The 18,014-nt window shown below is 23.9% G+C and overlaps 2 protein-coding genes across 2 annotated transcripts; one reads left to right on the top strand and one right to left on the bottom strand. All coding sequences in view use genetic code 6, as the record gives it.

Annotated features, from left to right (window-relative positions):
• Nucleotides 1-852: 852 nt before the first annotated feature.
• TTHERM_00627240 (hypothetical protein) lies at nt 853-5,392 on the bottom strand (the record flags this gene model as incomplete). The annotated part of the gene is made up of 2 exons (XM_001019509.2): nt 853-4,303; nt 4,464-5,392. The coding sequence occupies 2 exons, from the start codon at nt 5,390-5,392 to the stop codon at nt 853-855; spliced, it is 4,380 nt and encodes a 1,459-aa protein (XP_001019509.2).
• Nucleotides 5,393-7,864: 2,472 nt separating this feature from the next.
• On the top strand, nt 7,865-15,729 carry TTHERM_00627260 (transmembrane protein, putative; the record flags this gene model as incomplete). The annotated part of the gene is made up of 6 exons (XM_001019511.2): nt 7,865-8,441; nt 9,021-9,622; nt 9,893-10,790; nt 11,200-11,415; nt 11,472-12,177; nt 12,231-15,729. 6 exons carry the CDS (start codon nt 7,865-7,867, stop codon nt 15,727-15,729), a joined length of 6,498 nt encoding a protein of 2,165 aa, XP_001019511.2.
• Nucleotides 15,730-18,014: the final 2,285 nt, after the last annotated feature.

Here is an 18,014-nt window from a genome sequence, read left to right as displayed (position 1 = left end):
AGTACCTGATTTAAAATAAATAAGCACGAAAGATTCAAATAACTTATTTTTTAATAAAAAAGAAAGAATAATCAATAAATGAATATCTTCTTTTACTTAAAATTTTTCTCATAGTATTTTTCTTACTCTGATAAATTTTAACGTAAAGCAATAAGCATTAGTTGGGCTTGAAAGTTTTTTTAAACATTAAAATATGTCTTTTAAAATAAATAGTATAGGTGAAAGATTGATTGATTATCAACTATTTATTTATATAACTCTTACCTGAAAATACTCAGAATTTTTCTACAAAATAATAAAATTCATACAATTAAAATTAGTTTAAAAGATTGTAGAAATAATAATTAGTGTTTGTGAGATATAAAATATATCACTGAAAAATTAAATTAATTACCTATCAATCTAAATTTATTTAAGGATTTTTAATAATTTATTTGTTTTTTTTTAAAGAAATAAAAGATCATAAAAAATAATAAATTTCCCCAAAGACTTTTTTGAATAGTTTTTTGAGTATAGAAATTAACGAAATAAATATTTTGATTGATTAATTCAGAATGAATCATAAATCATATTAATAAATTTTATTTTAACAAATTTATTTTGGTAATTTTAATCTATCTAATTTTTCATAATATAAATATGTTTTTATAAAATAAAAATTACTCTCTTTACTTGATTACAGAAATATATTTAAAAGAGAGCATAAATACAGTATTAATTTAATAAATAATTCTTTAATTCACTATAAAAGTAAGAAATAACAAATACTAAATCTTATCAAATATAATGAAGAAAGTTAAAGAAAGAAAGAAATAATTTATTTAATCACTTAATTTATTATTATTTTTTAAATCATTATAATTTCTTGTTTACAACTGCACAAGAGTTTACTATTTTTTTCCCACTAAAGTTTTAGCTTGATTTCACTTTGTTTAAACCTGGATTAAGCTTTTACTGATCTTCCTTATCGTCTTTAAGTTATGGTTACTCTTAGCTTTAAATTTGTTATTATTTGTTTGAAGGAGGAGGCAAATTAGTTTTTGTTGGTTTTTTATTTTATGATTCTTCATCATCATTTTTAATTGACGAGGAACGAATTTTTGGCTTTTCAGCAGCTGCTATTCCAATTTTAGGTTTTGTGTTTTTAAGAGTTCTTTATAAGTTTACTTGTTCACTTTACTCTGATATTTCTGATGGATTTTATTTTATTTCTGAATTTTAAAGAGATTTATAATTTTCTTTCTCAGTGGCTGCTGTTTATGTGATTCCAGAGTTAAGCTGTGTTAAGCTGTTATTAGATTTATGATTTAAATTTGGTTTGCTAGCTGTATTATTCTATGTATTACTATTTACAACAGGTTTTTTAGGAGGAATTTTTTTAGCACCAGTATTCTATTATGATTATATGGTTTAGCCTGCATTTATCTTATTTACATTATTAATTGTATTGTTTGACTTATTTTCTATTGTGTTATTGCTTTTTTTAAGATTTTATTATGGAGTGTTTAATTACATTTGTTTAGGTCTCTAACTCAATTTAGTCGTTTTAGCTAGATCTTATTTCTATTTTTACTGGCTTACCAGCTATTAAAGTTAGGCATTTTAAAATAGCATAGGGTAATCTTCCATTAGCGATTCAATAGGCTCTTCTAGTACATGATTTTATTCTTCATTTTATTATTTGCTTTCTTCTCCAACTTCTTCTTATTCTAATTCTTCATCATTGTCTTAGTATTCACTTTCTTCTTCAACAGGTAATTATTAAGGGACTTAATTTTTAATATTTTTTTTACTGAGTTACTCTCTCTCAAGTCTCTCATTTAAAAATTTCTCTGATGACTCAAAATGAGCAGTCTTTAAAAATTCTTATTGCTTTATTTAACTTTCATTGCTTTCATAAGAATTAATTGCCTTATTTTAGAATATTTTTTAGTTTTTTGTTTATAAATTTGTATTTTCTATATCTTGCATGAAATTTTGGTACATTTTATTTTTTGGTTTTTTATTTGCCATGTTGTTCTTAAATTCATCTAAGAATGAAGGTGTTTCGTCCCTCTCAAAGTCGTTATCTTCTTCACCTTATTCTTACTCTTGATTGCTATTGATTTCTTATGTTTTCTCACTATATCTTTCATTTACTTTGTTTTTAGCTTAAAGCTAATTAACTAGTTTGCTAGTTAGTTTGTTTTATTAGACTGGCTCCTATTTTTATTTAAGAGAATCTTGCAAATTATCTTTATTAGACTCATTAGAATTATAATTTGAGTTTTTTAAGAAATCATTAACCTCAAAGATTCTACATTTAGTGTATTCTTTTTACCTAATAAAATCATTTTGTAAGATTTACTAAGATTGAGTATCATTTTTCTTAGCTTCTTCTTCTTCTTAGATTGATTCATTGACAGATTGTTTTTTTGATAGTTCTTATTGATCAGACTATACTTAACTTGATTTTTTAGAATTATTCAGTGAAAGCTCTTTTAGATCAATACCAAATGTGTTTTCGAAGTTCGGCTTTTGCAGTTTTTATTGCTTATTTTGTTGCTGTTAAGAATTAATCTAATCAAATACTGATTATTTTTTATCATTTTTAATTTAAAGTTCTTATGAAAAATTATTTGGCTTGCTTAAAAATTGATTTACCAAATTTTCATATTGATCAGCATAATTTGGAATTTCTTTATTTGCTGGCTAAATAAATTAATTTTCAGCCAAAGTAGACCTTGGTATTGAAGTATTTTCTTCATCATCTTTTTAAGTAGAATCTTATAACTTTTAGAGCTCATTTTCCTATTCTTAATTTTCTTCTTCCTCTTCTTCTCCAATTTAATTATTTAATTAGAGCTCTTCAGACTTTTAATATCTTTATTATTATATTTCTTTCAAAGTATCTTCATCTAAAGTTTAATAGAATCTGTTAGATTCTTCAAATAGCTTCTTACTGTTTTAGCTGTTTTCTTATTAACTCACCTTCTTGTTAATAGAATTATTATTGGAATCATTATTATTATCATCTTATAGCTAAAATTCAGGTGATTCTTCTACTATTTAGAATTATTCAGCTTCTGGACCTTCCTTGATTCCTAATGCTTCTAATTCATCTTTTCTAGTAATAACTGGCTTAATTGTATCTACGTTTGATTTTATCTGAAGAAGATTTTCATTATTGTTGAAATTACCTGTAATTTTTGCAAAAGATCCTAGCGTTTCATTTGAAAACAATTGTTTTTTAAGAGAATTTATTTTATCTTCAAGCTCTTTTTCGTATGAAAATTAATCTATATCAAAGTGCTCTTTGCCAAATTTTTACTCTAAGTAAGCTGCTTAGGGGTCCTCTGTGCTTTGGTTTAAACCAAATGTAGAAATAAATTTTGGCTCTTAATTTTAAGCAGCATTTTCCTTTTTCTTATCTTTTTCTGTATTGTAATTTGTATGTGTCATACTAAAATCTTTTTGAGAAAAAAAAGAATTATCTCCTTTGCATTCTTCAATTTCATGAACATTGCTGATATTAACTCCATTAAATTTAATCGATTCTTGTTCTTCTTAAATTTATTGTTTTTATTCATTTTGATTTTTCAAATAAATATTTTAGCTTATTTCTTTTTCATGAAGCACAAATTCATCAATGCTATCACTTTACTTTTCTTCTTCTTCAACAATCTTTTTTTGGGCTTCAAGTTAGTCCTTATATCTTTTCATAGTAATTAAATCAGGTTACTAGAGGCTATTTAAGCAAGCGTCAAACATGTCAATTAGTTTATTTTATTATGCTTCATCTTCTTTATTTTACTACTATTGATTTTTGTTATTTTTTTAGTAGTTTTGAGTTTTACTATTAAAAACTGAGTTCTAGTCAGTTTTCAAATTATTCAAAAGATTGTTGTTATTTCCAAATGTTAAAATATTATTCTCATTTTTTGTTTCACTGGCAGCATCAAACTATGTAGAGTAATTCTGAGATGAAGACTCAATGCTCTTGTTGAAACTTGTACAACCAATAGTCCTTTCATTATTATTGGTTACTTGAGGACTAATTAAATCACCAGCACTAACTGTTTCGCTACCTTGAATCTAGAGACTAGGAGGAATGTAGCTATTTTATTCTTCATTCTCACCAGTATCGCTATTTATAATCTAGTTGATATCATGACTATCAAAGTTACTCTGATAAATTGCATTCAAATTGTTTTTAAAAAGCTTTTTGTTATTGTTATTATTATTATTATCTGAAGGTGTTTTATACATACTTGTTTTTATCATATCTGCTGAATGCAGAGGTGTCATGGCTGAATCAGGTTCGCTAAATTTTAAACAAAAAAATAAGTAAGTTTCATTCAATTTAAAAAACTTAATTCTAATTTAAAAAAATTTAAAGAATCTCTAAATGAATGAATGAAAAAAAGTAATTTGATTTTGATGAATTTTTAAATTTTTGCTTTAAAATCTATATAAAAATTTACGTTTTGTATCCAATAGAATTGAGTTTTTAGACAACAGGAGTAATTAATTTAAGATTTGAATGATGTAAATCATCTACACGAGGTTTTTAGTAGCTTTGATAGCTTTAGTTATTATGACTAATGTTGTTATTTTGATTTTACATTTAATTTAAATTTAAATCTTAAGTTGCATACAAATTTGATTGAGTAATTTCATTCATACTTACTGCTTCGTCTGCATAGATGTTAGATTCTTCAATTTCATCATCAGCATCTTAATTTTCATTATGATTATTCTTATTAGAGAACTTTTGCTCATGAATTTATAATTTATCTTTTGCTATGCTATTCTCTCCGTATGTATAGCTACGCTAGGTATCATACTAAAGAAAGTTTTCATATTGCTGGCTTTATTGCAAATCTTTTAATACTGAAAAGCCAGTAGCGAAAGGGTGAATTTCTTAAATGCTTTAAAACCTTTACAGAGCTTTGTCTACCTTTTCTAAATTGTTGTTTAAACTTTCCAAATCCGCCAAAACCTAAGTCCTTAATTCTTCATTATTTTATGCTTAATTATTTAAGATTTCTATTTTTGCTACTATCTTTTGGTTTAAGATACTTTTCATTTGATTGAATATTTATATTTAGCGGTACTTTTCTGAGTTTTCATCAACAATTCGCTTAAAATCCAAGTAGCTTTAGCTTGCATCTTTAGATGAAACTATATTTTCTATCACACTCAAAGAATTTTAAAGAATTTTGAGCCTCAATTAGTTCATAATAACCTAAATATCTTCAATTTGCTTTTCTAAATTCCCGCTTTTTGAAAGTAGAGTTCCTATTAATTATGTTTCAACATCTAAAGTTTGACCAATAAGCAGTTCGTACATCCTTTCGAGATGCTAATGAGGAGGCTAAACGCTACTACTATTACTAACGCTAGATCTCATTTTTTCTTAATCGAATCAAATATAAAATTTATATAAGCTCCTATGTATGTTTGCTGCTTGTATGCGAACTTTCCTAAGATTTTATTTGACAATTTGCTTGCTTAGTATTAATTAAAAAAATACGCCTAATTATTGTTCAAAAATTAAAAAAATATGTTTATAATTTTTAAATATATTTGTATATTATATTCTATATAATTAATTAATCAACTATAAAAAATTTAAAAATTATAAAGCTTGTTTGCTTGCGTAAGCATAAATTATGTATTAATAATTTTAAAATATTTCCATTTAATAAATTTGAGCAAATCAAATGTAGGAACTTAAGTAATTTTGAAAATATTAACAATATTATTAATTGAACGAACAGAAGCAATTAAAATTATAATTAATAAAAAGCACCACCTTTCTATTTACAAAACATTCAAAAAGATTTTTTGAAAAATTAATTAACCTATTTATCCAAAATTATGTATTAATTAATTATTAATTTTAAAATATTTCCAATTTAATAAATTTTAGCAAATCAAATAAATGTAGGAAGTTAAATTATTTTGAAAATATTAACAAGATTATTAATTAAACAAAAGTAATCAAAACCATAGTTAATAAATAGCACCTACCTTTCTATTTTCAAAACATTCAAAAATTTTTTTTAATATTTAACTTATTTATCTGAAATCATCTATTAATAATTTTAAAATATTTATAATTTAATAAATTTGAGCAAATCTAATGTTGGAAGTTAAATAATTTTGAAAATATTAATAAGATTATTAATTGAACAGAAGCAATCAAAACCAAAATTAATAAAAAGCACCAACCTTTCTATTTTCAAAAAATTCTAAAAGAATTATTTATCCGAAATGATGTATTAATTAACAATTTTAAAATATTTACAATTTAAAAAATTTAATAAATTTGAGCAAATTGAATGTAGAAAGTTTAATAATTTTGAAAATACTAATAAGATTATCAATTGAAAAGAAGAAACCAAAACCACAATTAATAAAAAGCACCTACTTTTTATTTTCAAAACATTGAAAAAGATTTTTTAATATTTAAATTATTTATCCGTTCTTATTCTAATTTTTTGACAGTAAAACAGTTAGCAAAAATTAGCTTTAAATTCAAAATAAAATATAAAAACCTACAAAATATCAATTAATAATTTAAAAATATTTTAGATGATAAAAAAATTTTAAAAATAAAATGAATAAAAATATTTAACATTTGATCTATTTATTTACTTTAATAGGCGTATTAAAAAATATGATAAAATAAAATAATAACATGTTATTAATAATAATTAGAATTCTCCATAGATAATTTATAGGTAATTTGTTATAGAATAGAATATAGAAATAAAATTTTTAATATAAATTTAATTTAAACAAGTATCTATGCTATATGATTTGAAATTTATATTTCATTTTATAGCATTTTGGATTTTATAAAATTTGGCTATAATTAAGCTATTTGTTTAGAACTAACAAACAAATTGCATTAATTACTAGCTATTTTTTAATTAAATAGGCTTTCAAATATTTTGAAAACTATTTACTGCACCGTACAAATTTTTATGTAAATTTAATCAATAAACTTCATGGTTTTTTTATTATATAAAAAAATCATTAGCCTTATTTACCTGTAAAGTAACAAAACTTGACTGAAAATGGCACATAGAGCCTTTTAGATAATTACATATCAATCCAAGCTTAAAAACTTTTAATTTCAAGTAATAGTCCTGCAAGCAAATTAGAGTAATAAACATTAAGTAAAATACTTAATTTAAATTAAAAGACATAAAAATGATAATCTTATTTTCTTTACTTGAATAAAAGTAATGTTCATTAAATTGAGTGAGTTGTTTCTTAACTTATTTTTTATATTTTAATATTAAGTTCCACTCACTAATTTAATACTAGTAAGTCCAAAAAAAAATATGTGCTTTTAGAACTAAAAAAAGTGTAAAAGAAAACGAAAAAAGTTTAAGGTATTTATGTAAGTTGGCATAGGATACTAATATTTTAATCATTCTGATTTGACTTTGAATTAGGTCTTATTTTGATAATAATCCGAATAGTTTAATGGTCAATATTTACCTTAATTGCATAAGAACTTTTATTATGTCATTAAAATGCTTATTTATTTGAGATTTTTAATTGGTAAAAAGGTAGAGACGGAAATAGCACTAAATTGTCATTTTTTTTCTTTTTTTTGATGAGATAAGTAAGAATACAGATTCTAAAATTTCAATCGTCCTTTTTTGATTTTGAAAAAAAGTAAATAAATAAATAAATTAATATATGACAAATAAATCAAATCACTTTTTTTTAATAGTAATTTTTAGATCAAGTAAATTTTAAAGATAGATAGTTAGTTAATTATTCATTAAATAGTAAAAAGCAAGTATAATTTAAATAAAGCCTAGTTTTTTATTGATTTAGCAAGAATAAATAAATAAGTAAAATGGAGATTAGATATTCACAAACTTAAGAGGAGCGAAAAAAGACTGGGATTATTGCAGAATATTTAGATTCACTTAAAATAGATAAGCAATTTTATTTAAAGTTTGTACCTGCTGTAACAAAGCTTTATGCTAGGAATTATTTTATGGCTTTTTTCCTTTTAATAATTATGCACGCGCAAGAAATAGCGATCCTACTTTCATATAGATAGCAAATAGGCTAATCTAGTGATGACTATACAAGCTATTTTATCTAATATATAAATTATACCTTATTGATTAATTTAGCCAATCAGGCTGTTAGCAAAGGCTCTGCAGAAAAAGGAATCTTCTACTTTACATTTATTATAAATTGCTTTATATTGTTTATATTTTTTGGCTTATTCATGGTATTTGCGTACACCAGATATGATATTAAAAGGATTAGAGCTCTTAATACATTTATTAGCTTTCTCCTACAGGTTTACATATATATTTTATTTCTGCCCTCTCTCAAATCTTCGTTTATAATGATCAGCCTTTATACTTAACTTTATGCAATTATAGGATACATCAATATAATATTTTCGTGGATTATAGGTAAAAATTAGTTGAAATGAAACAAATCATTAGGAAATTTTATCTTGTCTAAAAAGAATTATAGTCTTTCTATCAAAATTGTACTTTATAATGAATTTTACAAAGTATTTATAAGGTAACTTTTGAGTTCCAATATTGATAGTATATACAAAATAATTAATCGATCAAACAAGCAAGCAAACAAAAAGATTGATTGATTGAAATAAGATAGATAGATTTATAGAAATAAAACTCAAGATTTACCTTGAAATAGAAAAGAAAGACTTTAAAATTATCTACAAATTGTTAACATAAATGTTTAATTAAGAGTATAAAGATTTTATTTGAAAAGTGATCTACAAACAAAGAATCTTTGAAAAACAAAGAATTTGAAGAATACTTTCAAAGATATTTATTTATTTACAAATAAAAACTAATTAATATCAAACTAATTACTCTATTTTTTTTGAGTGAAAACTGTAAATTTCTTTTAGACTTGAGAGAAAAAATAAATTTCTTAATAAATTTTTAGAAATTTTGTTTTATTTATTTAAATCATTTTTTAATATTTATATTGTTTTAAATGACAATAATAAATAGGATTTTTTATAGTATTTCATGACTATGATTACTCTTTCTTAGAGAGGGATAAGCTCTCAAAAAGGTTTTCTTATTTTGATGTTTGGCTATTTATTTAGTAAGGTATGCTCCCTTTTTTCCTACAGTACTCTAATGAAAAAGTGCTTACTGCTTTCTCTTGTATATATTCTATATAAAAAATTATAATTTACTTTTTGGATTAGACCTATTTTAATGAGAGGATGTGTTGCTTCTATTCCATGATTATAACTTATTATTGTTCCACGTCTCTTATGTTTTTATTATTTTTGATTTCCCCAAATAGCTTAAATTTCACGTTGCTAATGCTCCTATCAATTCCTCTCTCATTTCATCTTGGAAGAGTCATTTACAATTTTTTACAAAAAAATACTTTTAAGAATTGCATGGGAAGACAAGATCTTACTGATTTAGCCCCTTATTAACTTGACATATACATTCGTCTTTTGAATAAAAACTTAAATTTTTTCTATGAAGATTACATCAGAGATGGATAAGGTTTTATATTTGAAAATCTCTATGTAAATCACCAAATAAACTGCCAAACTGATGATTACAGATGTTTTTGCCATGATTTTCAAAGAGTAATTAATTTATTATTTAATTATTTATTTTATAAAAAATTAAAATATAATTTTAGTGTTTAAACTATTTTGCTATTGAATAAATATTCTATTAATTAATTATTATCAAAAAAATATTTTTAAGCTGTTGATAATTTTTATTGATTTCACTAAATAATAATTCTTTAACTTTATTAGCTATTGATTTGTGGATAAATATAATTACCACAATTTCAAATTTATTTATGATAAAATTAATTTATAAATTTAATTTATTTTGATTTATTATAGTAAGATAATAAACTTGAATTCGAAGAGTATATTGGATAGGATTTTCGTAAAAAGTATGTTATGTTTTACATAGTAAATTTATATGAGTAATATCTGAGAGCTAATTAAAAGAGTTCTTATGTAAATTCAGTTACTTTTGGCTACATTAGTTTTCTGTTCGAAATTATGAAAATTCCCACTAAATCTTTTAATGTAATTTACATTAGTTAGTAAAAACTAATTTCAGAGAATGCTAACTTAAGAGATTTGTTTGTTTAATAGATTTTGATGTACAGAATTAAGAAGGAGTTCTAATAATTCTTTTCAAATCCTACTTACTAAAATTAACGTATATTTGTTATGGCACCTATTTTATTTGATGAGAATATGTAGTATATGAAATAATTACTTAAGGAATAGCTTGTCAATACAGGAGTATTTTATGATTATTTATGCTCTAATTTCATTGATCTATCAATTGTAAATTAATATGCTAGAATTTTATATTAAAATTTAAACGATCTTAAATTACAACTTGAATATCTCTATGATTTAAATCCAGATAATTTAGAATTGTAGTAATATTCAATGCATTATAGTAATTTATTGGAATTTGAGAACTCTAAAGTTAGTTAATACATAAAAAAATCAAAAAATCTAACTAAAAAAATGCTTCTCACCTAAGACAGAAATATTTAAGTTTTTTCTAAGAATGCATGCATAGTCTATGCCTCTTTGATTAAAAAAGATGGCTTGATTAAAAAAGTTTCAAACTCTTTTTAAAAAATATATGGAATCGAAAATAAATTGATTATAGGAAAAACTTTGAACTCCCTAATACCTAGAGGTCTCTATAATACTCATGATGACATTATTAGCAATTTTAAGAATAAGGGTCACATGAATATCATCAACAAAGGTAATTAATTCATTTTTTAATTCAGCAATAAAATTACATTTTCATAAAAATCATTTTTTAAGAAAATTCAATCATGATTTATCAATTAAATTAAATTTTTATTTAAAAATACATTAAATATTTTGCTTACAATTAAATGTAAAAAAATCTAAAATAGCAATCAAAAATTAAATTAAATTAACTTTTATTACTTACTGTAAGTAAGTTATTAATAGAAATATATTTCTGATTTTTCTTTTGGTTCTAAATTATTATATTTATTTTAAATTGATTCAGTCTATTTTTAATGTAAAACCTATAAAAAAATAGTTTAAAGCTTTTTTTGTTAGAAAATAAAAACACAAACATAAAAATTAATTTAAAAACTTTTGATGAAAGAATTTTTATTTCAATTTAAAAAAATAAATAGAGTAAAGAATGGTTTTTGGGTTAAATGGTGAGGGATTTATCATACCATTAATGATCAGATTAAAGCTCGAAAATATTAATGATGACTTTGGAGTTTGCTCTTTGCTGACTAGTGTAAATTAAGATAAAGAGTATCTTTTTATTAGTGATGAAGGATAAATTATGGATATAACAAAAAAATTATACAATCTTATTTTTAAAGATCTTTCATCGATAAGTAAAAATTTTATTATTTTTTGAAATGACATTTTTATAATTTAATTAATTTTAAAGATGACCTAAGAAGATTTGATATTAAACATTTGATCCCTTTGATTTGGGGTATTCAAGAAGTAAGCGAATACGATAAAGTATTTTATAGCATTTTGGTTGTTTCGAAGAAACTTATGTTTATGAAGGAAAATAAGGTTTAAGATCTTAAATCTCATCATAAGATGTAGGAAGTCGTAGATTAGATTTGTTTAGATGATATTATTTATAGCATTAGTTTTAAGGTGTGCATCATCACTACTTCTATTGGTCTGAACTTCAAGTTTGTTGAAATAGATAGCTTTAAAAGAGAAGATAATTTAGCTAAGAGGAAAGCTCATATTTCGCACTTAAAGATGTGTCTTAATGAAATTTTAAATAACAACGTTAATGCACTTTTTAAGGAATTAACTGATGCTAACACAACTAAGCAAGGAAGTAATGAGAACTAGTAAATTAATTTGAACAACATTTATGATATTGCTAACATGGACTAATCTTAAGTCTTAAACTCTGAAATTGACAGTAGCTTTTACAGGCACATGAAGAACAGCATACCAAACAAGATTTAATCTTCTTCTAACATTAAAGATTTTGGTGAAGACAGTAGCAGGATATCTCAGTAACACAAACCTAAGAATTAAACAAAATACAATAAAAATTTTGTTTATTTTTCTAACGCTTCTCCCAACGTGTTTAGCCCTCATCCTAATAACGAATATGATAGAGAGTAAGATTATTTCATGATACAACAATTTATTTTTTTCAAAAATATTTAATTAGCAATAGAATTATGGAAGAGAGCAACACTAATATACATGATTCAAAGATAGCCTCAGGAGCTCTTTCACCACGTTCATTTCTTTACTAGGCTGCTGGATTAGATTAAATGTCTCTTCCACCTACCACAGACAGATAAAGATTAGAAAACAATCCTCTTCTTGGTGAATTTGGAGCTCCTCCTCCCAATAGAGTCTAGAATGGCAACCATAATCCTAGTTTACTTAGCTTGCAATCTCCAATGTCTCAAGCAGGCTTGCTGAGCAAGAAAAATGAAAATAATCACAAGCAAATAGAATAAATGTTTTTCCCATCAAGTCCTCATTATAATTTTCATAATTAATTTCACAGCGAAAATTATCAAATCAACATTTAAAAAACTAAGTCAAATAGCTCGACACCAAGAGCAAACAATAACAACAACAACAATAATAATATTAATATCAATAATCAAATGTTATCATTTAAACAACCTGATCTTGTAACAAATAGCAGTGATAACAGTGAACCTAAAAACGTAGAGCCTGGTTAGATAGTTGTAAAGAGATCTCAGTCAAGAAGCAAAAGTGAGAAATTTGTACAAAATCCTAAAGCTCTCAAAAAAGTTGAGGTTATAAAAATAGAGCATAACATTAATTAAGAATAGCATGAATTAATTAAGGAAATCGAGTAAGATGATCTTGAATCACGCTATTTGAGGATTGGATCAAACGATAATGACTTTAAAATGGTTAAAATTGAAAATCACTTCAAAATTCAATAAGTACCTAGTAATTCAAATATTTAAATTCAATCAGACTTTGAAAGAGATCCTATAAATTAAAATGAAATGATAACATCATACAAATAAATATTAAAGATGAATCAAAACCAGCAATAGATAAAAGCGAAACAAATAAACGCAGTCATCTCAAAGCAAAATACTTCTAGGTCTTTGCTGACTTACAATCAAGAAATGAAATTAAGCTTAGACAAAGAAGTTTTTAAAAAAGAGCAATAAAACTTACAATTGCAAGATATTCAAAAAGTAAACTAACTAGATGAAATAATTCTAGATACGCATGAAAATAACTTGAGCATCGATGAAGATGGAAATAATTCAGATAAAGATAATATAGAATCAGAAGGCAAAAAGAGAAATATTCATCATTCTATCACATAAAATGTTGAGAATAACAACGATTAGTCAAGTGTTCACTCCAGCAATAAAACGTCTGAATAAACAAGGAGGAAAATAATCATCAGAAAAATCAAATCTAATCACATTTCGTCTGGTCTAAAGGCAATGGTTTACATGGGAATCACTGCTTTCTTCATTTTTGTTGCTGTTTCTGTTATGCTGTATGTTTAAAACAATAAAAGCTATTCACTTTATATTCAAAACTTCAATAAAGTTACACAAGCTTCTTTTCTTTTCTTAGATGTAATTAGTGTGGTTAAAGTTTTCTCTTACCTTGGAATAACAGCAAGCTAGCCTTACTTTTAAGAGGATAGGGCTTATTCAACACAGAGACTGTAATATTATATTAATCAATTTAAGGATATATTTTACAGTTTTGTGAATGATAAAAATACAGATCAGCCTTATTACGACTATTTACTCAATTAGCCATTTAAAATTGAACTTTTCCACGTAGAAGGTACTAGAGAGTATCCAGTTGTTAAAAAAAATGAAACATAAATCACAGCAATTTCTCAATTTATGTATATTATTTAACAATTTAAAGAAATTGACTTTGATAGTTCAAACATGCTTTTTCTTTGGTAGAACATGCATGAATTTAAAATTAATATGCAAAATATGTAGAATTTGATTTAGTAGCAAGCTTAAGATTAATTTGATAATATTAGCTTGATGTAAATAATGATGCTGATTATTATCCTAATTATCACTTGTACTCTTATCTTCACAGTTCTACCTTTAAGTGTCTACAACATCATGAGATGCGAAGAAATCCTGAAGCTTTTCGGATGCTTCCATCCTGAAAAGCTTCAAAAACTGATTGATGTCATTGAAGAAACAGTTAACAAATTAGATCTGATTTCTTATTACACTAAACTTCAAAGTTAGAAATATTATCAAAAGAACTTAGAAATCTCAAGGAAAGATCAAACTATAGCAAATCATCCTAACAGTACTTTTACAAGAGACAAAAACAGGTCTAAGACATAAAAGAATAGAGACATACAAAGTCAAGTTCAAAGTCCTTCCTTTTAAAGCCCATCACAAAATCCTCGTAATAACACTAATATGTAGGTAAAGTAATAGATCAAACCAACAAAATACTAATAGCAGGCTTAAAAAGAAAATGCTAAACAATAGATAAATGGCTCACCGCCAGCTTAAGTAGATCCATCCAAAAACCCCTCTAAAATTAGCAGCGGAGGAATCCAATAAAAAAACTAGCATCTCCCAACAAACGAAACTCAATAACAATCTTCTCATGGATAGATAAACAACAACTTAAAGTAGACGAAAGCTTAGTCATAATTTACAAAAAAGACAGTTGTTTAAGGTAACAACGCGGAAATGCCAATTGCAACTAAAACCCACATAAAACGCTAAGCCTAGAAAAGAACAAGACAGATAGCTTCTTTCAATAGTCTCCCTCGTTTTGACTTAAAGCTTGTTACTATAGCTTTGATTATTATTGTAATTATGATGATTCCGCCTGTTTTGAATATTCTATTCTCAAACAAATACATGGACGAAGGCAAAGTAACTCTAAAAGAAAGAATCACAGTTTTGAATACTATAGTGCAAATAGTATAAAATGAAGCTGCCCATTTTAATATTTGGCTTGATAGTCTTATATATGACTTGAGTCAATCGGATCCTAATACCTTACTTTCTTATCAATCTTTGTCAAATGTAACCTTAACAAATGATTAAGTGATTTCTAATTTATAATCGCTTTTGTAAACAAATCAACCAAGGAGAGACCAAAGTAATTACAACAACATTTACTTAGGCATTCTTAAAGATAACATATGCTCTACACTTAAAGATTATCCAAGTTCATTCAATACGAACTTTACTGTAAGCTAATGTGAATCTTTATATTAAGGAGTTATGCAAAGAGGATATATCATAGCATCTAAATAAATTATAGGAGATTTTGATAATTAATTTAAATTATATTAGTAAAATTTATAAAATGTTTAAACAGTCCTTCAATCTGAGTACGCTAACTAAAATATAAGAGATTTATATAGATCCATAGTTTTTATGCTCGATTCATTTACTGCCTTAGACACTTACTCTTCAAACAGTTAACAAAGTTACAACGACTATATTAATTTAATCTCCTTATATCTTTTTATCTTCTACATAATAGTAGTAATTATGATCTTTTTTTCAGGATGGACTCATGTTTTCTTCAGATTCTACAACTAATTCGATTCTACCAAAAAGCTACTTTGTCTCTTCAACATGAACCTAATTTTAGAAAATGCTTTCTTGATGTAATTCTTAAAAAATAATACTTTTGGAGTAAAGTGATTCACTTTATATTATGTCATTATTTTGAAAAATATCTGTTACATACAATTTAAATTTTTCGAAAGTAGCTTTTTATGAAGTGTATATATATTTATTGTACCTATTTCAATTTTCCAAAAAACTAGAAGCCTTATATTAGAGTATGTAAATATCATCATTTCATCATATCTTTCTTCTTCAGAAATATCATAACTCTAAAACAAACAAACAACATAAATTCATTTTATTTATCCATTTACAAAGAGATTATTTTCTTTCATTTGAGAAAGAAATTCTTTGTTAATTTAGTTCTAATAAAATTATACTTTTGAAGTGGAGTAATTGTCTACTAAATATTATCTCTATAGATATCTATTTTTTTAGAATTATAATTTTTTGAAAGTAACATTTTTGATTATTATTTCTAGTTCCTATTTTAATTTTCATAAAAGCTTGAAATCTTATTTAAAATAGTTAAATATCATAATTATCATGCTCATCTTATATGTCTTTTTCTAGAATATCTTTATTATGATAAAAATAGATAAATTTCAATTAAGTAAAATATTTATTTCATTCATTTTACATTTATTAAATGAATAATTTTTTTTCATAATTTATAAAAAAAGAAAATTGATAAAAATAAATTAGAGTGCTTTAAATATTTATTATAATAAATTATTTAACTATAAATTATATTAATACAATTATTTTTGTTTTTTGGAAGCTTTTAGCGTTTTTTCCAAATAATTTGATTCATATAATTCTTATAGTTCATCTTGTTACACTTTATATATTTTACACTTTTGCTAACGACAGACCTTAAGTATTCAATTTTTCATAAAAATAATCTAATTAACATTCTTGAAAATAGAATGTTACTAATAATTAATTAAAAGCCCCCTTCCTAGAACTATTAATTTTTATTCAATTTATTAAGTGAAAATAGTTTGCAATAATAATTATTCATACCCAATAAACTTTATTTGGAGTATTATTTAAATTGTATATTTAACTAAATATATCTTAGCAGTTAGAATACTTTTTCTGTTTTTATAGATAGATTTATTAAATAGCTAAAGCGATCTACTCAGTTAGAGCTAATCAAATAAAATTTGATTGAATCTATTGTAGTTTTTAATAGCTTTTTCAAATTTTATAAATATTTTTAAAAGAGTAAAATTTACAATTGTTCTTTGAACATTTTTATCTTTATATTAAAGTAACTAAAATAAAAATTAATTCGAAAGGCTAGAATCCTTTATTTCGTTTGTGATAAAAAATAGATATCAATGAACAAATCCTTTATTTATTAAATTTATAAATTTGATTAATAAATAGAACAAATTTCTTTCAGTCTTTTGTAATTTAACTTCTTTTTACATTCAGATCTATAAATTTTTTTAATTTACTGTAAAAATGTAAACTCCTTTTTAGAATAATTGTAAATGATTACAGAATTGAATACTTTAATTGAATACAAAAAATAGTATTTTTAATTTTGGAGAGTATTATTATTATAAAGCTAATTAATATCGCTACATAGTAATTACAATAGGTATTTGTCTTTATCTTATGAATTACACCTGCTTAATGTAAGGAATAATTCTAGTAAAGTTAATAATTTAATTTTTAATAAATGTTCTTTAAATTATATTTACAACCGACAGTAGCTACTTATATCAAATAAATGTATTCTTACTTTATTGTATTTATAAATTATTTTACATTTTCAATGAATTTTTTAAATTTATACAATTAATTTAGCTTTCATAAAAAGAATGGTTTTTCAGCTAAAAATTACAGCTATTGTATATCTTCTTACGCCCAGCTAAATTCGCTTTGCATTATTTTAATAAATTTAAATTAAAAGTAATAAGTAAATTTTATTCCATACAGCTAATTTAATCTGTAATATCAAAGTAAAGTACTTTTTTTTAAATTTTTTTCTAAAAATAATAAACACAATAAACAAACTGTAGGATTTTACTCGGAATTATTTGACAGGTTATAAAAAGATCCCAAATAATTGAAATTTACTTCTACAAAAGATTGCAATTAAGTAAAACTGGAATATTTTATATCTGTTGTTTATTTTTAGATTGAAATATTTAACAATTTTTCATTTTACTGTTTGTGATTTCAATTACTAGTAATATTAATCAATATCTTTTTTTTCGCTAATTAAGCTTTATTGTTATGATTAAACAGATTTTTAAGTTTCTAGCTTAATCAAAATAAATAGAAAAAAGGAAAATTTTCAGGTAACATAAATTAATTTTGCCTGAGTTTTTGTATTAAAAATT

This window comes from Tetrahymena thermophila (assembly GCF_000189635.1).
Source record: "Tetrahymena thermophila SB210 genomic scaffold scf_8254584, whole genome shotgun sequence".
In the NCBI taxonomy this organism is placed as follows: domain Eukaryota; phylum Ciliophora; class Oligohymenophorea; order Hymenostomatida; family Tetrahymenidae; genus Tetrahymena; species Tetrahymena thermophila.
Note: the sequence above shows the minus strand (reverse complement) of the source record. Positions and strands in the feature narration are given on the sequence as shown.